Below are 23,388 nucleotides of genomic sequence, written 5' to 3'. Positions count from 1 at the left end.
GCAAAAGAATGATTTTGATGATAAACCATATATGCAAACATCCATGAATGCAGAGCGGTTAATCTTCATTTCTTTGTCAATTTGTATCACTAATGCAATAGTAACAGTAATTAGAATATTGAATACTTTTGAGTAATTTCATCTTGTGCAAAATGCACTGATTGTACAATGCATGGTCACATATGAGTCATGATAAGAATTGTAAGTTTGATGACAGACCTCGCTGGAGAAGCATGGCCTGAAATAAATAAAGCATGCCCAATTTCTATGACGGTCTTGTGAGATCATCTTTAATGATGCTGAGTAAAGTTTACCTCTCAAATTCTAAATCAAACCCACTAATTAGATATGTTACCTTAACACAGCCAAATAACTAAGGTGAAAGCCAAGCAACAACCAGCAGCAACGGGCTGCACCCTGGCTGGGAAGCCATCCATCTGTTTCACCTGAGCAAGGCTTTTCAACTTCTAAAGCATTTGGTTTTGACAATAAAGAATGAATTCACATCTCAGTTGGGTTTTATGTGGCTAAGTTAGATAAAACAATGAGATTTCACTTTATTGAAGTTCAGGAATTATTAATTGCCCAAATGGCTATTAGCTACAATATAAAACTTGCTATTTTTCATAGATATTACAAGTTAATTGAAATACGAATGGAAAGACCAAAGTCTGTATAAGTACTTCCAAAGTCGTGGTTGATTTTATTCAAATGACTCAACAGTTTCTGTGTTTGAGTAAAAAGGAACCTCTCAGACTCAACATAATGAAATTCAAAACTTAAAAGATAACATATTGGATGGGGAAATGCCCCAGTGGCTTGACACCAGCATGGTACTAAGTTTGGATTTCTAGCACACTGGGGAAAGCTGGACATGGTAGGATGAATCTGTGGTTTTACTTCTGTGTTGCTGTAGAGGAGGTGTAGGCTGTGGGTACTGAGTCAGGAACCCAGTGGCAATTGCTGATGAGCCAGGCTGACCAACACAGCAAACTCTGGGTAGAGTGAGAGAACCTATTTTCAAAAGAGGGGTGGAGCTCATGTGAGCAACAACACTATCAGGTCTGGAATATATTGTTTTTAAATAGTTATTCACAGTTTGGCTTTTCCAATCTTGTTTCTCCCCTCTTCTGCAATGCTTTTTATTGGCTGATGGAGAATCAATTTTCTTCAGGGATGTTGCTCCAGACTATAGTAGATAGTCCTATACCCCTGCACATCACTGCAGCACTGAGTAGACTCAGTGAGTTTTGAAAAAAAGAACACCTAACGTTGGGGTAGAAAATGGAGGTGGTATGGACTAAGAGAGGAGTTGAAAAGGGGGGAATGGAAGCAAGGTTTGATAAATACTTCATATACAAATAGGAAATTCGTTAGAAATTCAAAGTTGGAGAGTGTGGTGGTTTGAATAAGAATAGCTCCCATAGGCTCATAGATTCGAATGCTTGGTTACCAGAGAGTGGAACTATTTGAAAGGCTTAGGAGGTGTGGCCTTGTTATAATGGGTGTGATCTTGTTGGGGTAGTGTGTCACTTGGCTTGAACTTTGATGTTTCAAGGGATCAATCCAGGCTTAATCTCTCTCTCTCTCTCTCTCTTTCTCTCTCTCTCTCTCTCTCTCTCTCGGCTACTTGTGGATTTGGATGTAGAACTCATGCTCCCTGCCCTGATGATAAGGGGCTAAGTCTCTGAAACTAAGTCCGAATTAAATGCTCTCTGTTATAAGAGATGTCATGGTCATTGTGTCTCTTCACAGCACTAGAACATAACCAAGACAAAGAGCAATAGAGGAAAACACTAAACACCAACCTTGGATCTCTACATATATATGTGCATATGCATACTTGAGCACACACACACACACACACACACACACACAGAGAGAGAGAGAGAGAGAGAGAGAGAGAGATACATATAGACACATACATCACATACAAACAGAGAGAAAGTCACAGAAGCACATACACAGACATACTCACATGTACACAAGTACACACACACACATGTGCACATACACACACACACACACATACACAGAATGGGATGAGCTTAAATGTACAACATCTTGTGCAATATGAGGAAAAGGATTAAGGGTCAGCAAATGTCTGCCATGTTGCTGTTATTTCTCAAGCTGCTCTTGAAAATTCAAAACCTCACATGAATAGATTGATTGAAAATTATTCAATGTGAAAACATTATTATCAGTTTTACTCTCAAAACTGAACAGTTATTAAAAAGTCTGCAAAGAGCCTTACCAACCTAAGACAGAAGTGCATTGCTTTGGATAATGCATATTCCGTGATGGGTAAGGAAGGCATTCTTGTCAGAATGACCTAAAACAGGCTCAGTCTTGTTAATGAAATAAAAAGGGAGAAGAGGCTCAGAGCCTTTAGGGTTGCTTAGCAAGAATCTAACATGGGCTAAGGACAAGGAAATGGGCTGCTTGGTAGGAATATGACATAGGCCAAGGACAAGGAAATAGGCTTCAGGCAGGAATCCTGACATTAGGCTAGAACAAAGAAGTAATTTCAGGTAGGAATCTAAATTTTAGGCTAGAACAAGGAAGTAGGCTTCAGACATGAAAATGACTTTGGGCTAGGACAGGGAAGTAGGCTCAGATATTTTGGTCATCCTGATAAGCCCTTAGAAACAGTGATCACAAGAGTGTTCACATAATTGGGTTTAATGCCTTGCTTGTTCTTTGACTATTTGCATCTAGTGTATTGCTAGACCCTCAACCTAGAACTGACCTTAATACATGCATGTAATTAAAATGGTATAAAAGCAAAAAGGAGGAGGGGATGGGGTAGGGGATTCTAGGGAGGGGAGATGGGGAAAAGGGATGACATCTGAAATGTAAATAAATAAAATATCCAATAACAAAAGACAAAAAAAGAAACATGAAAAAACAAACAAAAGAAAGAAGAAGAAAATATATGACATTTTATGTGACCTCAAGGTATGTTGATTTTTTCGATCTCTTCGCCTGGATGTCTGAAAAATTCTGACTTTCCACATCTTATGAATGTCTTTTTGATTTATGGTTTGTTGATTGGTTTTTGTTTTTCAAGATAAGGTCTCTGTGTTTAGACTTGACTGTTCTGGAACTGTAACCTAAGCTTGACTTGAACTCAGGGATCAGCCTTCCTCTGTCTCCAAAGTACTGGGATTAAAAAGTATGTGCCACCACATCAAGCTGTGTTTTGTTTTGTTTTAAAGGAACATTTGTTTACCAAAAATAAATGAATAAATAAATAAATAAATTAGAATGGATTCACCCAGATTACTAGATAGTTTTATCATTTATACTTAACTCTCATTTGTTTAACTTATGAAACTATATATCATGTATATATGTATGTATGTATGTATGTATGTACGTACGTACCTACCTACCTACCTACCTACCTACCTACCTACCTATCTACCTACCTATCTTCTCTTAATCTACATCTTCCCTTAGTGATTTGAGAGAATTAGATTACTGAATCTCTGACTTGCTCTTTCTCTTAAATTCACCCATATATGGGCCCTAAAAATAAGGCATTTTATTTTTTAAAAGCATACCATTTTTATTGATGACCTGGGCACATATTCAATGCATATTGCTCATATTCAGTCTTTTCAAAGGAGAAGACTAAGGTTGTACTGGATGTACAGGCTCTTCTCAATCATGCTCCATGGTTTTGCAATGTTAAACTTCCATTCTGGAATTTGAATTAATCAAGTGCTGTGTCAAGAGCTTTCCTTCAACATCGAGTGTTACTCTTTCCTTGGCTATATTTGCTATCACTCTCAGGCTGAAAGATCAAAATAGAATGAAGAATAATGCCTTTGGCCTGACTCTATATGATGAGTATACTCATGAAGTAAGCTACATACAGAGCCTCCTGTGGCATCACTTGGCATGTCCTTTGCATTTGAAATTGCTGACCAATAGATCATTATACAATTACCCATTACATGCTAATAGTAATGGAGACTGGAATTTGTCATTGGTTTAGAAATCAATAAATATTAGTTTTAAATTTTAAAAGACTTCCCTATAAGTTCCCTTTCATTTCATAGGACAATGATGCGAATAGAGGAGCAGGTTATCAAAAACACAAATTATAAGTCTAAACAAAACTTTCAAAAGCCAAGTGTCTAGTTACTACTCAGCTTAGGCTAGGCAAAGAACTTTATAAGAAGTGTGTTCTGATGAGAAAACATCACCTGGTTTCTAGGTAGGTGTGTCATTTATGCTGATTGCAGAATGGCATGGAATTCAAGGAGGAAAAATATCTCAAAATTTTCTGAATTCTACCAGCCTCCAATGTCAAGAAGATTTAGGACCTCCAGCATCAGTGAAGTCCACCAAATTGAGACTGCTATGTCCAACTTACCTGAATATGAAGGTACCCTGATTTGGGAGCTAGCTGTTCCATCCCCTCCTTCACTGTACGCTCGAACTTCAATAATGTAGACTCCAGCCTCAGGGAGAGGCACTACAGCTTGAGGTTTCTGTGTCTCAATAACTTGACTTTTGCTGTGACCCTCTTGCCTATAAAAAACCTGTGAGTAATAACAGAGGCTTGAATTATTTGTTATTCAGTTGGGCATTGTAAATGTTTCTTCACTGTCTACTATATATTACACTCTGAGTTAGGTACTGGACTCCACTGCTTCAACATATGAGCAAATGTGCTGCAAGTATAACCCACTGTGCAGGAAGTGTACACAGGGGCAAAGGCAATGTAGAAAGAGAATGTGATCTGTCTAGGTTTGAGGGAAGAAGATAAAGTGCCTAAGTTTAATGTTTGAATATAAGTTGAAAGCAGACGTGGTGGTTCATACCAGTAATCCCAATAGTTGTGAGAGCAAGGCAGAAAGATTGTCCTTAGTTCAAGGACATCATGATCTACAGCGACTCTGTTGAAAAACAATGACTACAAAAAACTACAAATAAATACAGAATTTACCAGATGGATATTTCCAGATATAAGAGAAAACTAAAAATAAGGGGGAAAAACCTCTTAAATAAGAAGAAACTATGGTATTCACACAATGGATAGAACATATGAAAGGCAGGAGAACTAGATTAAAGAAGTAGGCAGTAAGAAGTCATGAATAAGAGTTGAAACCTGTTCATTGAAACCGAGCACAGGAACTGAAGCTGTTAGTGTTCATGGTGGTCCCCCTAAAATCAGTAGCACAATTAGCAGTGTAATTGGGGGCACCATGTACTGGAACACAACATGAGCTTGGAGACACAGGAATGCACAGGATGTCTCAGAGGTTCCTCAAATGGAAAAATATAAGGAGAAAGTTGGTAAACATTTAAAATAAAAACACTGAATTTAGTAAATGATCACCAGAGTCTAAATTTTACTCATTATTATTATTATTTTTAAATTTCAGCAGAGGTTTGTATACTGATCAAATTGTGTTTGGATGACAGGAGTTTACAGAGTTAACTTAATTTTGACATGTGTCCATAATTGCACAATTCAGCACACTTGGAGAGAGAACAGAAGCACAAATCTGGACACAGTGTTGTCCTGTTGGTCACATAACTGAGGCAGCAGAGGTACTGAGATCCTTCATAAAGGTTGTGGCTAATTAGGATGGGAATTTCCTTAGGAAGTTAGTTCATTGGTCACTTTCTTACTATTTACTATGCTATGCTTCTCTTACACTTTTGCCTCCAATAATAGTCTATTACTATAAGAAGAATATAATCACCAAACAGCAGCACTTAAGATACACTAAGTGCATTTTTATTCATTCTCATTGTTTTTATGCATTTCATAATTATTGGTGTTATGATTGCCTTGCCTAATGGGAATAGCAATGGCTTGGTCATTATGCAAATACGGATTCAAAACAATCTTCTATGAATCCAAACCAAACCAATCTCCCAATGCACACAAGACCTGGTGCACACAAGATAATAAGAGAAAGTCACCTCTATCACCACCATTGTTGACTGCCAGTGGAACGCTGTTTAAATGTCATGTTCTTGAAGCAAGATAAATCCCACACATATGCACACACACAAACACATACACACAAGTTCATATAGGAAACATGTTTTGAGCTTGAACTAACTTGCTTGCAATGAAATAAACTTTAGAAAAATCAGAATTTCGGATGGGGAGAAATGTGTAGGTTTGTGTGCATATGAGTGGCAGAAACAAGAGGCCAATCTAGGGTGCTATTTTCCAAGAGCCATTCATCTATCTTCTTTGTTGAGACATAGTAATTCACTGGGACCACAGGCTCACATATGCAGATAGGCTGGCTGACCATCAAGGCCCAGGGATCCTCTTTTCTCCACCTCCTCAGTTGCTTGGCTTTTTCTGTGGCTGTCAGAATCTAACTGAGGGCCCCATGCTTGTGTGGCACTTTACTGGCTGAGTTATTTCTCAGCTCCTAAAGTAGCGTTTTGTGATTCATTTGTGTTTTGAAACAGGGTCTTACTATTTAGCCTTTGTTGGCTTTGACTCATTTAAACCAAGGTGGTCTAGAACTCAGAGATCTGCATGCATCCTCCTCCTCCAGGTTATGGAATTAATGCATATGCTACTGCACCCAGCCCCAAAGCAGTATTTTACATGTTGATGTGTGAAGTGACATTTTCCTCTCTTTACTTTTGGTAACACATATTCCATCCACTCTTGGATTGGAATTTGCATTTGAGTCTACAGGAAAGTGACTGTTTGTGTATCTAACGCTCTATAGTGATATGCACTTAAAGGCTTTCTGCAAAAAAGATGCCATAGCTTGAGCAGAGATGCAAAATGATGTGAGCATTTCTACATCTTTACTTGTTGCAGTATTGTGCTTGAATATCCATCAGAGAGTAGGTCCCTAGCTTCCTGACCCACTTTAATATTAGTCACTGACAAATCACAGTACAAGAAAAGGTGGGACGTGCTAGAGTGGAGGACATTTGATTACACAGCAACACACAGAAAGGGCACTTATATTTGGTGAATTCTGGAGCATGCCAACAGGAGTTTCTTTAGACTTAAAAAATTATAAATCTATGAGAATTTATGACTCTGATTTTGACTGCAGTGTAGTCATGAATTACAATCCTATCATCTACATGTGATAATTGGAAAGCACATATGAGAATGGAGATGTATGTAAATTGTTAAGGGCTGGCAGAAGAGTGACTGTTTCAGAAGACACTGTTAATGTGCTTCAGCAAATTACAATTTTTATGACAAAAAAAAAAGTAGCCAGGGATGCACATCTCACACTGCTCTAAATACAAAGGTGGCAGAAGCCTTGTAGATCAACCAAGAGTTAGGAACAGAAGGTGGAAACGGCGAAAATATAATAAAAAATCAGTTAATATTTTCAGAAAGAGCTTGAGATTAGTGGCTTTTATCAGTATATAGGAAGAAGCAACATATATCGGTAAAGACTTTTACCAACTAAAAAGTCAAGTAAACTAAAGGTAATTTTTCAGTACTTCAAAGCATCTCAGCCCACTTGAAGGCCCTGACTTAAAAAAATGAATAAGAAACTTAAAAAATATAAAAGCCTAATGAATTATAAAGACCTGGCAAAACCAGTTGCTTACCCTAAGGAGGCTAGGGAATTCTTCAACAATTTGGTCATTTCTAGATTGGCAGTTATACTGACAGCTATCATCAATCAAAAAAGAAATAGTCTACTGTAATGTCAAGTATAGTTTGAAATTCTATTAAAAAAACAGTATTAAAAAAAACAGTATTAGATTATCCAAATAAATGATTCCAATAAAATTTTAATTAGTATTACTATTGTTTAAAAAAATGAATTTATTTATTTATTTATTTATTTATTTATCTATTTATCTGCACGTGTATGAATGCACATATTGTGTACATGTAGAGCTCAGATTCAAGTTGCAGAAGTTGGTTATTTTCTTCTACAATGTGTTTCCCAGGGATTGAACTGAGGTAGACAGACTTGGCTCTAAGCCCCTTTAGTGCTGAAGCATTTTGCTGGCCTGGTACTGCTACTCTTAAAATGAAATGACTGTTTTAAGTTATATAATGATAACAGAGTGTTGAGTATATATAACAAAAACATGTTGATGATGCCTATAGATGCCCCTGAGAAACTGACATCCTGTCAAGTAGAAGCTCATTCCTTAGCTTTGTATCTTGGGAAAAGTTGGTAGGACCAATGATGAAGGTTAAGTGTTCTACAGCCCTAGGGAGAGGAAGATAGGTGAAGCAAGACACACCAAAGGTAGTTGACTCTGTGAGCACAGTGGTACATACTTGTATCCTAGACTTGGGAAGTTGAAGGTTGCTCACCAAAAGTCAGATTAGATCTATAAAGCACAGCAAGGTCAGCAGAGGATGATTAACAAGACTAAGTCTCAAAAAATAAACACAACCAATTTATTAGTACAAGTACACTTGGCTGTAGAGTAGCTGAAAGGACTTTGAGGGCATTACTTCCCAATGAGCAATTTTCAGACATTGGTAGGCACTTCCTCCTTCCCCACACACTGTGCCAGTTGGTTTTGTTGTTGTTATTTTGTCAACTTGACACAAGGTACAGAGGAGTAAAGAACCTTAGTTGAGAGGGTGACTCCATCATAGTGGCCCATAGACAAATCTATGAAGGCATTTCCTTGATTGATGGTTCATATGAGAGGACCTATGTCATAGCTATTCCTGAGCAAAAAGGAGGACTTTTGTGAGATCAAAAGTCCTCCCCTCAATTTCCTTAAATATCAAGATACTTCTATTTTGAATTTTCCAAGAATACCAGAAGTGAACTCTGGTTTAATAGAGTGGTGTTATATAATCCCATGGAAAGAGAAATGCCTAGTATGTTATACGTTGTAGGTCTTTCATGTTTATGGGGCGTTAGTATGTCAAGATTCTGGCATCACTCTTGGCCTGGCTACAAACTTTCCTGAATACAGCTAGAATCACACAGAAGGGATTGCTCCCCATAAACATGAAAGACCTACTTAAGTTTATACTACTAAGATCAGCTTTGTTGGAGGCTCTTCCCCAGCAAGAACGTATTCCAAATTGATGAGTGTTGTCCTCACCAATAGAAAACAGGAGTTTCCTTTGTTAATATAACTAACGTTTTCCCCCTTAGTAGTGTAATCTCCTCCAATAAAAAGAATACCATCTATATTTCAATATAGGCTTCTTAAACACCATATTATCTTGTATAAATTATCTAATCTTAAGATAATGCTGTAGCATAAATAATGCTAATGGCATTTTTACTCATTTTAACTGAAGAAAATGAAACTCAGGGGAGGTTTAAGAAAGTTATTCAAAATTATGCAAGTAAGATTTGAACTGAAGTCTGTCTGACTTAGTAGCTAATGATCTTTGTCTGTCACATCTCAACACATGGGGAAGTCATGCTGAAAAAGACACATGTTTGATACTAGCCGTAGATGGATAATTATGTGAGATGTTCCTGACTGGGTTGAAGTTAATGAACATATCCAGCTCTTCTAAGAGTGTTGAGGATGAGTGTTCTTGTCTTCAAGATCGATGCTCCGATGCTCCCCATTGTTGGGAGATTCCTCATGGCATAGAAAGTATTGGCGTAGAACAAATACAGACATACTGGGTAGAAATGGTAGCAAAGAGATCTGAGTGTCATGGGCATGCTGGTTGATTTAATTGCTAATTTGACACAACCCAGAATCACCTGGGAAGAGAGTCTCAATAAGTAATTATCAAGTTCGAGCTTGCCTGTGGACATGTTGATGGGGGATTTCCTTGGTTGTTAATTGATGTTGAAAGATCCAACCAATTCTGCACTGAACTATTATTTCGGCAGGGATTTCTATACTGAAGTATAATAAAAACCAATGTACCCAAAAGAAAGCAAACAGGAAGGATTCATACATGTATTTTCTTTGCTTTTAAGAATAGATTCGATGGGTCAAGTTCCTGCTTCGATCTCTCCTATATGGTAGAATTGGAGCTCCAGACTCACGTTCTTCTTTAAGTTGCTTCTGTTGGGTTTTGTATAATAGTCACAAAAATAGTCAGTGAACTGTACACTCAGCCTAACATAGTTTCTTTTGCCATTTAGAACTCAGGCTCCCTGGAGGGATGCTTAAGGCACCAACCTTCTAGGTAGTCATGTGTTTTTTTTCATGTGTTTTCAAGCATTCTACATTGCTTTTCCTACTTGCAAGGTTATTTGTCTACTTCTTATGCTGTTGGGATTGTCCTTTAATGGTCTGTCAGTATTCTTAAAATACTTTTCCCTTACTATTAAAGAGTATATCTGGCTTGAAGGGTGAGTTCAAAGGCTGTGTTCTCTTAGGGAAAAATGTGAAAATAAGAGAGCCTGTAGAAGGATCCAGAAAATGACCCATCTACCTCCTCAAAAGATGAAATTCTATATATCTGAGGACTAGTGTCAGATCTGAGTATGTGTTTCAGTGTGAGACTGTCTGTGATCAATATTAATTTCAGTTAAGAAACACTGTAAGTTGTTTCTTGTATTTGTAGGAAATAGCTTTACATACATTCATCTATGAATATATGGAGATGTATATTCTATTTGTAACTGTGTCTGTTTTAGGTTTCAGACTTCTACTACTTTATGCACACAATATTACGTCAGTATATCGGGTTGAAAACCAAAATTATAATGGTTGTCATCCTAAATATTGACATGAAAAAAAACCACTTTCAAACCTATCATAAATAATATTCAACTGGTAATTCTGCACAGAATTCAATGTGAAACTCTGATGTTCTGAAACAGAAGTTAGAAATTAGGACACATAAACCCATAGGCTGTATATATTTTTAAACAAAGTTGTTTGTCAGGCTGTGTAGAGGTTTTCACCCCTAGATCTCCTTTAAACCCAAGGCAAGATACCCGTGGAAAGTGTCTTTTGTAGCCTGGTGTCACTCCATGGTCTCCTTTCTATTTAATGTGCTCACCACAGCACTTTATTCATATGCTTTATTTTCGTTTTTAAAAGAAAATCATTCTGTTCCATCTTAGAGGTCCAGGCTTTGTCATCTGCTACCAAAGTTTACTGGAAAGATATGCCAGCATCCTCCAGGAGCTACAGGGCTGTCTGCATTCATACTGAATTCAGGGTCCTGTTGTTGTTGTTTTTTCCCTATTCTCTTCTTTTAGATGCTGTGTGGTTTTGAAGCTGAGTTTGACTGTTGCCTCCCACACCACAGGCAAGCACACCCTCTAAGACACAGACACAATACAGTCAAAAGCTCTTCCACAGCTCTTCTGGCACCTATCTGTCAAAAGTGTGTTTTTAAGTTGAGATATCTCAGAGATAATTGGATTTCAGTGATGACTGCAATGCTATCCATGATGGATAAATTATGGAAACAATTTAGGTGTTCAACATCAGAGAAAAGTCACATAAGAAAAATATGCACGGGGGAATTTTCTTTTCTCTGTCAATTTCAGGAAAATGGATGCCACTGGAACAAATCATGTTAAGCAAGTTAAGCCAAGTGCACAAAGACAAATACCTTATTTGTTTCCCATTTGTGGGTCATAGATTCTTCTATAGAAAAATATAAACAAAGTAAAATAAACGTGAGTGTGTATATGAGAATAAACTAGAAGTAGAATCATCTAAGGTGGTGGTTCTCAACCAGTGTGTTGTGACCTCTTTGAGGGTAAAATGACCTTTTCACAGAGGTCACATATCAGATATTCTGCATACTAAATAGTTATGATTTATAACATTAGCAAAATTAAAGTTATGAAGTAGAAACGAAAAATAGTGTTATGGTTGGACGGGGTCACCACAGCATGAGGAATTGTATTAAAGGGTTAGCATTAGGAAGGTTGAGAGCTACTGGTCTAAGGGAGTAGAAGGAACCAATGAGAAAGGAGTAGGTGAGAAAATGGACGCTGAGGGTAAGAGGAAAAAAGGCTCAACCTGTAACAGGCACATCTATTCAAGCTTCAAAAACCACAACTACGAAGAAGAAAATGTTATCAAGAAAACCGAATACTTAGCATAGGATTCTTGATGCCTCATTCAAGGTCCCCCCATCACAGTGGCAGCTCTGAGATGTGTGTTGTTCCAAGAATGAACAGACACTAACCTTGTAACCCATGACTTCAGACTCGTTGGCTAGGGGTCTGACTGGCTCCCAGCCTAGGGAAACCTGGGAACCCTGCTGCTCCCACCGGAGGTTGCCAGGTGGCTCGCTAGGGGCTGCAAGATAAAAACACGAAAGTGAACCACCAGCCCGAAATGCATTTCTTCCTTTCAGTCCTGAGGATTCCTGTCTTCCGTGTGTCTGGTAGTTGGCTGGTGCCATGGGCTTCCCTCCAGGTGGAATCAGAGGAGGAGGGTTTGCTCCAGGAGTGTCATTTTAATAGCTACTCCACTGAGCTTTTGAACTTGAACTCTTTTATCTCCCTTCTGTGTCAAAATCGCTTAGCCTTATTTCACAGGACGATAACCTTTACAGACTTAGAATGCGAAATTCTTTTGAGCTGGTTTTGGAATGTAGATCTGAGGACTGAAGCAAGGCTCCCTTTTGACTCTGCTTATTATGCACCTCGTGTGGCTTCTGATCAAGTGGCTTTCAAACAAACAAAAGCCCTGGTCACTTACGGTGCCTCTTTGTGGTGGCGCTCACTTCCCTGCTGGGTGGCCCATATCCGGCTCCATTGTAAGCCCTGACTGTGAGGTGATAGAGTGTGTCGCCTTCCAATCCCGTCAACATGACGAATGACTCATTCCCCCTGGTTCTGACTGTTTCTGCAGAGTCTTCGGGCTCCGTATCTTTCCAGTAACCAATCTGTCAACACATTATCACAAGACAAATTAATTTTAAAATTTCTCTGGGATTGTGATTCTGCCTGAGATACTCATCCTGTTTCCCTCCTCTCACGGCCCCAACATCACCCAAGTAGCTTGAGATCAAATCCGGAAGAAATTGCCTCTGAACCCCTCATTTTACAGCCCTAAGCTGCAGCGCTTTTAACTGCCTCGGTTTCTCTCTGATTGTACTGTATTCTGTGAGTGCTACAGATCCTAAAATGCGTTCTGGTATTAAAGAAGATCAAGCCAAGATGGAAGAGCTTTTCCTCCCTCAGGTTAGCAGAACATTTACCTGGAAATGACGGAGAAATTATCTGGAAAACAGGCCTTTTGAAATACCAAATGAAGGGAAATTACAACATCTTGTACTAGATAAACAAAGAGGAGTCAGAATACCCATGATGCTTTGGTGTGGGTTAAATGGACTGAAAGTGTGCTAGGTATGAAAGGGGGGCAGACTGCAGCTGTTGGAGGCTCAGTTTGCTTGAAGACCATTTATTTTTCCTTAATGCTGAGATCCTGTATCACATTAGGTATGTTCTCCTGTGATGCTCTCTTCAAACCTTAACCTCTGTTAGTGGCTAACAGAACTTTAGCCACTAAAGTTCGACAGGATACGGCTCAGAATGGCAGGGAAGGCCTGGTAGCCACCGTGGGCAGCATGCTGAAAGACTATACTCCAGACACATCTTAATTATGGTTACGGCAGAAGCCTCGCCTGTATCCATCCTGTTTTCCTTCTGATGCTCTTGCTTCTGTGGAGTTGAGAAGGCCAAATGGTACTTTCTAGATTCTCTTTTAGCTAAGCTTGCTGGTCTGAAAGGTGGGCAATGTGGAGTGTATATGGAATCTGCAGATTTTCTCCCGCGTGTCTCAGGTGGCTGGAGCACAGGAGGCACTAAAGGCTCTGATCTTAGTAAGGAACCTGTGTATTGCTGTGGCATCTTAGGGACCTGAGTCAATCTGGATGCTGGCTAAGGGAAGGAGCACATGAAGAGGAAGAAGATAGTTACAAAATGTCACTGCAGTATTTGCTGTTCCTTTTCTTCTTTTTATGTGCATGTGCGAGTTGTGTGTGTGCCTGTGTGAATGCATGTTTGCATACATGTGGTGGTGGCTCAAGGTTAGTTTTAGGATCGTCCTTGATTCCTCTTTACTCTTTGAGCAAGATTTCTCAATCAAATATTGAGCTCATCAACTAGCTTGTCTCCTTTGCCAGCTTGGGATCTGGGAGTCTGCTGTCTCTGCCTTAGGCAGCTGGAATTACTGGTGGGCCACCACATCCTCCCAGCATGTACATTGCTTATGGAGATCCAAGATCAACTCTTCTTAAAGCTATAGGCAGCATTTTTACTATGGAGCTGACACCGCAGACCATCCCTGTTTTCCTTGTGTTGTTTTGAACATGCAGAATAATATGAGTTAGTGTTGCCTCCTCATCTCTAGTACAGCAGTGTGTCTGTGTGTGTGTGTTTTCTAATAGAATTTATTAGTGAAGCAAAAAACTTTCATGCTCAGCTTGACTGGTGGGGATTCCTTTGATTTTCCTCTTTGGAGATAGAGTGCATCAGTTATTTTTCTTTCAGTTGTGGTTAAAATATCTGTTAAGAAGCACCTTCAGTATAGGAAGGTTTTTAGGCTTCAAAACTTAGAAGTTCAACACGATATAGCTCAGCACTGCAGGGAAGGCATGCTAGCCACTGTGATGCTAGCTGCTGTGGGCAGCATCTAGCCACATTGCCTCAGAGAGTTAGAAAGTAGAGAGAAAACAGGTAGGGCAGAGTTATAAAACGTCAAGGCCCCGCCCTCAGTGACCTGCTTCTTCCAGTGAGGTGTTACATCCTAAAGGTCCCACAATCCTCCTAACAATGCTGGGAACAGCAAGACTGTGAAGAAAACTTCATATTCAAACTTCAGCAGAGAATGCCTGCAGTTTTGTTTGTAGATGTGACATTGTGTAGTCATCATACACCTTCCTTGTTACTCTGAGGCTTTTGCTGACTGTTGACCGGGTCTGTGCAGATTTGGAGTGGACAGAGATGAGAGCATGTTAGTTCGCAGGGCTCTCCTCCTCCAGGGTTGTGCTTTTCTTTGCTGATGGAGAGCCAACCTTTGTATTTCTAAGGCTTGCTTTCACTCCGGGTGCTGTCAGGCTTTAGGTTTGGTCACTAGGAAGCAGGTGCATGTGCCATGAAGCCAGAGTGAGCAGAAGGGTGAAGCCTTGCCCTTTCTATTCTTTTGCCAGCAAACGAAGACATGAAGGCACATTTTTTTTCTCCTTCCTCCCTCCCAGCAGCCTTAACATATGTCTTGTTGCCCAGTCCCTGGCTTGTTGGGGCTCAAGAAGTAGACACATTGCTTGGACTTTGCTAGTTCAAATCAGAGCAGGCACAATGAGAATCTGGGCCTGGCAATCATCACAGGATCCTTGAGGTGAGTGCGGCTCCCTCCAACTTTAGTTATGACAAGGGCCTCAACTTCTGGCCTTGATGGTTTTCTTCCCACTTTTAAAGTCATCACCCTTGTCTTTTGTGTTTCTAGAGTTTGATCTTGAAAGCTATTCTTGAACAATTACACTACATGTGCTGTCTCAATTTTGCTGTTTTCATACAATACACCTTGCTGAGGAGAGCATTATCGGTTCTTCACAATTGAGCCCTGGCTGACATATATGTAGAGGCCTCTAGTTCATATATAAAGGAAGGCTAGTAAAATGAGGTCATCTTTTCAGCCAGTCTTCCTACAGAATTGGAAGAGAATATAGTCAAGTGAGTGAACTTGAGAAAGATAGTTTTCTAAAATAGGAAGTCCCCATTCTGTACTTCATACACTGCTGGCCCCACTATTCCCTATTCCTAAGACTAGCTTGTCTTTCTTGGACTCTGAGAATATTTGAACAGAAGAAAAAGTCCAAGTTATTTTCAAGCTGAGAAGTAGGCTGAGAAGTTGCTAGTTGAATGAACACTCATTTTTCTTTTCCGGTGATGCATCTGATTTCCTGGCTTCTGCCTCAATGTCTCTTAACCAGTTACATTATTTTAAATATAATTTAGTATACTTTGATATAGCTGGATGATTAAATTAAGCAAAGTGCAGGTTTTATAAAAGTACAAATTTTGGATTTCTAAAGATTGGATGTATGTTTAGTATTTGGAGTAACCGCTATAAAATCAAACATTGCAAGTAAAATAATAAATGCTTGTGCTGCTAAACTCATTATGATGAGAACAAATTCTGTCCACCTGAACCAACACCTCAGGCTTTAGATTCCCCAGAGAAAAATTTTAAAAATTCACTGAGGCAGGCTCTCTCACTCAAAGCCAGTCTCAGTCATCTGACCCATATTTTGCTAGCTTGGTCGGATCCTATCTCTGCCTTTCAGAAATGGAATTACAGGTGGATACCATACCCACTTGGCATAAGTTGTGTTCTGGGGTTCTGAATTCGAATCCTTATGCTTGTGTGGCAGGTGCTCCAACCACTGAGGAACATCCTCAGTGCCACTAACTTTGACTTTTGATTAGAGTATTGCTGAGGCTAGCTCATAGCAGATTTCTTTTTAGCATACCATCCTAATTGCCTAGACAAGATCCCAGAAAGGGGACTCTAGGCTTAAAAGTTAGGACAAAATCAAGCCTTCTAACACAAAAATGCCTGATTACTTTTCAAAGAATTTGAACCTTTTTTGTTTCCAACAGAAATGCATAAACATAAGACATTTTCCATATGGCTACAAGCTCAAGGCAGACTGTGGCTTTGAAGCCAGAAGATTATATTTAAATCTTACTTTTGGTGCATGTAAGCTGCATGTGGGACAGTTTCCTTAGCTTCTTTTAATGGTTTTGTAATTTATCATTTTAATTTTTTTGTCTTTTATCATACTAAAATCTTACTTCTTACTTAAAAAAGTATGTGACATACAGCTTTATTAGTGTTAAGCAGAAATAATGATTTTTTTCTTGTTGCTTAGTGTTTGAAATGTGTGTTTTTGTCCACATTTTCGGGTATTTCTTTGGCTACAAACATTCCACCTTCTCTGTAGCTCTGAGTTCACTAACCCAAATTCTTTTGTCCTTCACATCTGTTGTCTCCTCTGAATTTTAAAACATACTTTCTTGCACATTTACTCTGCATTCTGAGATTACTTCCTAGGTTTTTACTTTGAAGCATCAGTTTCTATATTTAGCAGTATTGGGCCAGTTGTTAAGAGCACTGGTTGTATTCCAGAGAACACAGCATTGGTTTCCAGAACCTACATGGCAGTTTGTAACCATTTTAAACTCTAGTTCTAGGAATCTAAAGTTCTCTTTTAGCTTTCCTGTGCACTAGGCACACATGTGACACACAGACATGCATGCAGGCAAAATTCTCATACACATGAAATAATAAAAAAAATTAAAATATTTAGTAGTATTAACTTTGTATCTTATTGTTCCTAATGAGTGTTTTATTTTGTCAATTTGGGTCCTGATTTTAAATGTGTTTTCTTCATATCCTGAGATGCTATTTAAGTATAGAAAAGAGTATTTTCTCATCCATTTTCTGTAAACCAAGACCCATGAGCCTAGTGTTTTTCTTCTGGGTAAGAGATTATCATCAATCTTCCATCCATCGACCCTCTATCTATGTAACTCATCTTACCTGTCATCTATCATCTACCTTTTATGTATCATCTTGCTATAAAATCTCTATCTACTATCTATCTATCAACCTATCTATCATCTATCAATCAAATGTCTCATTTTGTGTCTATCACACATTTATCATGTATATATTCACCAATCTATCACTTGTAAATATTGTCTGTCACTATTTATCTAACATCATATGTCTCTATCATCCATTAAAATAACTTTTCATGCCAAAGAGTGTGCTCTGGAAACATACATACAAGTAACATTAAACAGTCTGAACAGATTATATTTAAGGATATATGTATATACATAATCATACACATAAATATGCAATAACCATTAGTGAAAAAAAGATCATAAATTTAAAGAAGAGTATTGAAGGCTATATGGGAGCATTTACAGAAAGGGAAATGAAGGGGAAAATGTTGTAATTATATTACATACTAAACCATAAAATAAATCTATTTATAAAAAATAAATATTTTTAAATTAAAGAAAGAACTTCACCAGTTCATTTTTTAAAATTTCTTTAGATTTTTGTCACCCTATATAATTACCAGTGTATCTTACCCAACTGATCTTAAAGTGATAAAATATTCTAAGGAGGATTTGAAGGCTTTTTTGATAGAGAGACTGCATCTCTGGACTGAACAGTACCCCTTAGATGGTTGGACTGGACTCTGCAGGTCGATGCCAGATGCTGGGATACCAGCACAAGCCCCCACTCCTATTTTTCCCTGCAACAAAGAAAAATCTCCTGAGGCCTGAACTGAGACACAAAGCTTCGTGTGCCTGGGTCCAGTTTGTTTCAGTGAAGCAAAGATAAAGAAGAGGGAGGCCAGAAGCTATTACATTGCTTGCTTGAACCTAGAAAATAGGATTTTGAGAGTGGGTCATTGCACAAAGATGAAGGGAAAGGAAAAACATACAAAGCTCTGTGACAATTTTACTTGATGCTACTCACTGCGATTGCAATGAGGCTCTTTTTCCTCAGGACACCATGCTTAAGGGGAATTAGGAGAAGCTCGGTTTAAATAATTCCAGAATCTCCATTAGTAATTGCTAAATCCAACAATCATGATTGATGGAAACTGAGGTTAGAAGGCAGATATGTCTCTGCCAATCTATTCACTGCTCACTTCCACCAGTGTTTGAAAACACTCTAATCCTTCCTTGACCAGTGCTGGGATTGCCTCCTATGTGCCTTTGGCTTATGCAATATTCAACATCAGTACACCTTTTATCTAGAGCTGCAGAGTCCTTCACCAGTGGAACATGGTTTCCACAGCAGATGCATTTGTTTTACTTGGCAAAGGCCAGCTTGCCTCAGTTCTGTGTGTCTCCAGCTTCCTAATCTTTTGATGTCAGTATTAAGTATATTATTACATTGGCTCTTCACAGTTGATACTCTGAGATGGGCTGGCTGGAAGTGTGATTATATTACATGCATAATAGTTGCTTTGTGCCCACAGGTAATTTTATCATAAAGGACACAATTTAATGAATCAAATAAGATAAATAAACAATGGTTAGTTAAAGTTTGAATATTTATGAGGCAGTGGAATAGGGATTAGTTAATATGAAGTGAGGAAGTTGGAAATGTGACAGGAATACCAATGGTGCCACTGGCTGAATCAATTCGTACTTATCTTTCTGAGATACTGCTTTTACTATCTAAGAAGCAACGGGAAGGGCTGACTGTTCATAAAGTTGAATTTGCTCTTGATCTGTGTATTTCAGTACAGATATTAGCTTTGTTCCATTCTTTACCATCTTTATTGAATTTTATTTACAACAGTCAGTTTATCTTATTTTTCATTTCATTATTTACTTTGTGCATATATGCATATGCATGTGTGTGTGTGTTTGTGTGTGTGTTGTTTATATGTATGTAGCTGCAGGTATGTGTGTATACATGTGTTTATATGTGTGTATGTGTGGCTATGTGTATTTGAATGCATGTATATGCCCCCGTGTGCATGCATGTGTATGAGTGGTGTTTGTATGTGTGTGGCTGCATGTACATATATATATGTGTGTGTGTAGCTGCATGTGTATGAATGTGTGTGTATATGTATGTGTGCACATGTGCTGTGGCCTATATGTAGCAGAGGATGGCCTTGTCTGCCATCAGTGGGAAGAGAGGCCCTTGGTCCTGTGAAGGCTCGATGTAGGAGAATGCCAGGGCAGTGAAGTGGGAGTGGGTGGGTGGGTGGGTGGGTGAGCACTCTCATAGAAGCAGGGAGAGGGGCATGAGATAGGGGATTTCCAGAGAAGAAACCTGGAAAGGGGATAACATTTGAAATGTAGATAAATAAAATATCCATTAATCAAAAAAAGAATCTAGTGAAGAGGAAGCCCACAGAGTGGGAGAGAACCTTTCCTAGCTATCCACCTGACAGAAGATGAATAAGAGTCAAAGAAACAAACGGCCCTCTCAAAAATGGGGCCTGGGACCTGTACAGAGAGTTCTTACCTCGGGGAGTATGTCAAAGATAAACACAACAACCTACAACAAATACTGGAGTGATTTGTTGTGAGGCCCAGGAACCCCTGCTTGATCAGTGTTGACAGGACTGTAAACTGGCACAGTCACTCTGGAAATCAGGGTGGCGAACTCTCAAAGAGCTAAAGCTAAATTTATCATACGACCCAGTTCTACCACTCCTTGGCATGTGCCACTATCCTTTAATTATTCCTTTGAGGTGGTGTGTTTTGAATCTATGTCTCAAGTTCTCTTGGCTTGGCTAGAAGCCAGCATGCTCCAGCAAGCTTTATGTTTCTGCCCACCTTGGACCTGAGGGGTTACAGTAATGTAAGAGATGCATGTCTTGTTACATGGGTGTTGGATCTGAAAGTTAAAGATTACACATTTGTCTTTAACCAATAAACCATCTCTCCACTTCCCTACTTAGTATATTATGCTTGATTAAACAATGGAAAAGCTGAAATGCCCTTAGAAATAACAGGATTAATTGTAATTTGGTAGCAAAAGCCCGTGATTCCAGTACTCAGTGGGTGAAGCCAAGAAGATCAGAAATTCAGGGTCATCCTTGGCTACATAGCAAGTTCAAGGCCAGTTTGCATTACATAAGAGCTTGTTTCAAAAGCGAACAAATAAATACATAGTGTTTAGTCTAAGAAGAGATTTGCAAATCCTTTTGTTACTTATTTGACAAGTATTTCAGGCAAATAATGGAATAGTTCTGTAAATCACTTGGGGTAAAGAATTTTCTCCATGTATTCCTAAGTGTAGCACAGGTGAAACAAAACCCACAGAAAAATGAGATTCACTATTGGTTGCTTTCTAACAGAATTCAGTGGAATGTCTTTTAATAGGACCAGGACAGGTTAGGTTAGGAAGGCAGCCATTATGTAGCAGATGTTCAGCTTGGTCTTCATGTGAGTCCCAAACAACTGGAATGGGGGCTATCCCAAAAGCTGTTGCCTGTCCGTGAGATATGTTCTTCTAGCTGAGCTTACTAGTCTGGCCTCAGTGGGTGAGGAAGTGCCAGGGTGGGTAGATATCCAGGGTGAGGGTACCCACTCAGAGGAGAAGGGGAGGAGGGATGAAGGAAGGATTGTGGGAGGGGGTGGCTGGGAGCGAGCAGGATGTAAAGTGAATAATTAAAAAAATTAATTAAATTTTAAAAATTACTTTGAAATATTACTTTTTTTGTCTGCTGATTTTTTGGGGAAAACAAAACTCAAAAACATTTTGTTAGCTTCACAATCTATGAAAATACACAAAGGAGGAATCCTAACAATAATGACATGAAAACCATTTGGTTTATATCAGAAGTCACAGCAGTTCAGAAAAGAAAAAGAACTGGCATCTTCTCATGATCTAGTTTTTTTGAATTGTTTTTACATAGTTTTAATAAAAAGCACAGAGAATCTGAAAAACAAAGTCCACCCACACACCATATGGAAAAGGAAAACAGTCTTTGTCTTAGCCCTTTGCAAAGGGCTTTGTTTCAGCTTCTGCATCCCCTTAGCTTGTATCTGCAGTTCCATTTTTATTCCCTCTCCTGATAGACAAATTGAGTGCAATCTGCCTACCATGGTTATTGTCAGACAGCACCAAGGACCATTTGTTTTCATCTTCTGCTCTGATGATTAGCATCCAGATCATAAAATAAACAACAACAATAAGGTCGCTTCTCCCCTTAAGAAATCCGTACCACAACTGATTTTATAAAGCACAGCACAATTGGTATCTTTTCAGGCAATCAATAAGCTGAAATGGCTTTAGTGACAAGTCTGAAATGAACTGCTAAGTGGCAGATTCCCTGGGAGCTTAAAAGTGAGCACATATAAGCACTGCACAAAGCCCACAGATAGGGATGCAGGGTAGCGATTCAGAGACCAGTGTTAAATGGGAAGGATTGTCTCATCTTCTGCTTTCCTTCGTAAGTATCACGTTCAGTGCTAAAACTAAGGCACTCAGCATCTGTCTCTCTAGCCAGAACTGGCATTATTGCTCGCTTACTATTAAAATGACTCTCTGTCTCTCCCCTCTCCCCCCTACCCCCATCTCACACACACTTAAACTTCTCTTACAATTGGGAGGTGTAAAATAGATACTATAATCTTGGCAACCATGGGAGATTTGGTTCCCTAAGCAAAAGGCAGAATATCTTTTTTTTTCAAGAATTATGTCGATTGGAAACAATTCTCCTTTCTATTCTACCAAGCAAACTAACCTTTTTTTTATTTAGGAAAATGGAGGATATTTTAGGGACAGAAGTATATAAATATGTTACTGCATGCAGTAACGTTAACTTGGGGAATGGGCTGGCATAGATTTATTGTTACTGTGTCTTGATCAGATCAAAATGATATAGAATCCTAGGATAATTATAGACATGAGAATTCTATTGCTACTGTGGTGTTTGTTCATAGCAATTTCCCATAAACTTCCCCAGTATTAGACTGTGCTCTTTGAGGTGGGGGCTGTAGGACCCAGCCCTGCACCTGCCTTTAGTGAAGGGATTCAAGGAGCAAGAAGCTCAGACTGCATTTCCATCATCCCTGACAACCTTCTTCCAGGTCTAGGGAAGTCTGACAGAGATGATGTGACTTGGCATGATCTCTTACTCTGTTTTCCTGCCAGGATGACATCTGCTTTGAATTTGCAGGCTCATAAAAGTCCTGATATGCTCTTGGAAGTGTGAGGGACACTGCTCTAGGATTCAGGGGTTACCATTCAGTGGACACTTGAATGCTGGCAAGTTCATAAATTCAAGAAAGAATCTAATAATTTATTTGCATGGGCCAGAGACAGATATTGTATTCTAGATGAGAGGGCCATGCTTATTCATGAATCGGAGTTGTTCAATGATACATACCGTTTCCAATCTTCAATCAAACTACATCTCATGAGCTGAACATCTCAACATATCTCTATTATCGTACTTTCTAAATTTAGTCTTTATTAGCCATAACATTTCAGACAACTTGAAAAGAACTAAAATTTTCACATGAGTTGTTCTATGAGACCATCAAACAATTGTTAAGGCTTTTAAAAATATTAGATAGTGTGTACATTTGGGATTTTCAGAAGGTGTGATTCTTCTTAATTGTGAGATGCAAAGGTTAGCCATAGAAGCTTCATGGAAATTCAGTGGATTTTTTTTTATTTATTTAGCCTAATCATGATGATTAGAAATGTCCAGGAATGGATTTAAAAAAATACAGAAAGGGATGGCATTGCTACAGTGACCTAAAGTCTCTTTCTTGAAGACAGAATATAATGGGAACTAGCTCCATTATGACTTTGTTTATCCATCTTGCCTGCTCTTCCTTCCTTCCTTCCTTTCTCTTTCCTTCCTTCCTTCCTTCCTTCCTTCCTTCCTTCCTTCCTTCCTTTCTCTTTCCTTCCTTCCTTCCTTTCTTCCTTCTCTTTCTTTCTTTCTTTCTTTCTTTCTTTCTTTCTTTCTTTCTTTCT

At 38.8% G+C, this 23,388-nt stretch overlaps 1 protein-coding gene across 2 annotated transcripts in view; it reads right to left on the bottom strand.

The window, feature by feature from the left end:
* Cntn5 (contactin 5) overlaps positions 1-23,388 on the bottom strand; it is a 1,025,091-nt gene that overhangs the window by 1,984 nt on the left and 999,719 nt on the right. For both annotated transcript variants that reach the window (XM_028763352.1, XM_028763353.1), the window contains 3 exons: positions 12,595-12,781; positions 12,077-12,189; positions 4,385-4,553 (listed from right to left, as the gene is read on the bottom strand). In XM_028763352.1, the coding sequence (XP_028619185.1) occupies positions 4,385-4,553; positions 12,077-12,189; positions 12,595-12,781 (469 nt within the window). The remainder of the gene's footprint in view (positions 1-4,384; positions 4,554-12,076; positions 12,190-12,594; positions 12,782-23,388) is intronic.

Source organism: Grammomys surdaster, unplaced genomic scaffold (genome assembly GCF_004785775.1).
Source record: "Grammomys surdaster isolate TR1022 unplaced genomic scaffold, NIH_TR_1.0 138, whole genome shotgun sequence".
Taxonomy (NCBI): Eukaryota; Metazoa; Chordata; class Mammalia; order Rodentia; family Muridae; genus Grammomys; species Grammomys surdaster.
Note: the sequence above shows the minus strand (reverse complement) of the source record. Positions and strands in the feature narration are given on the sequence as shown.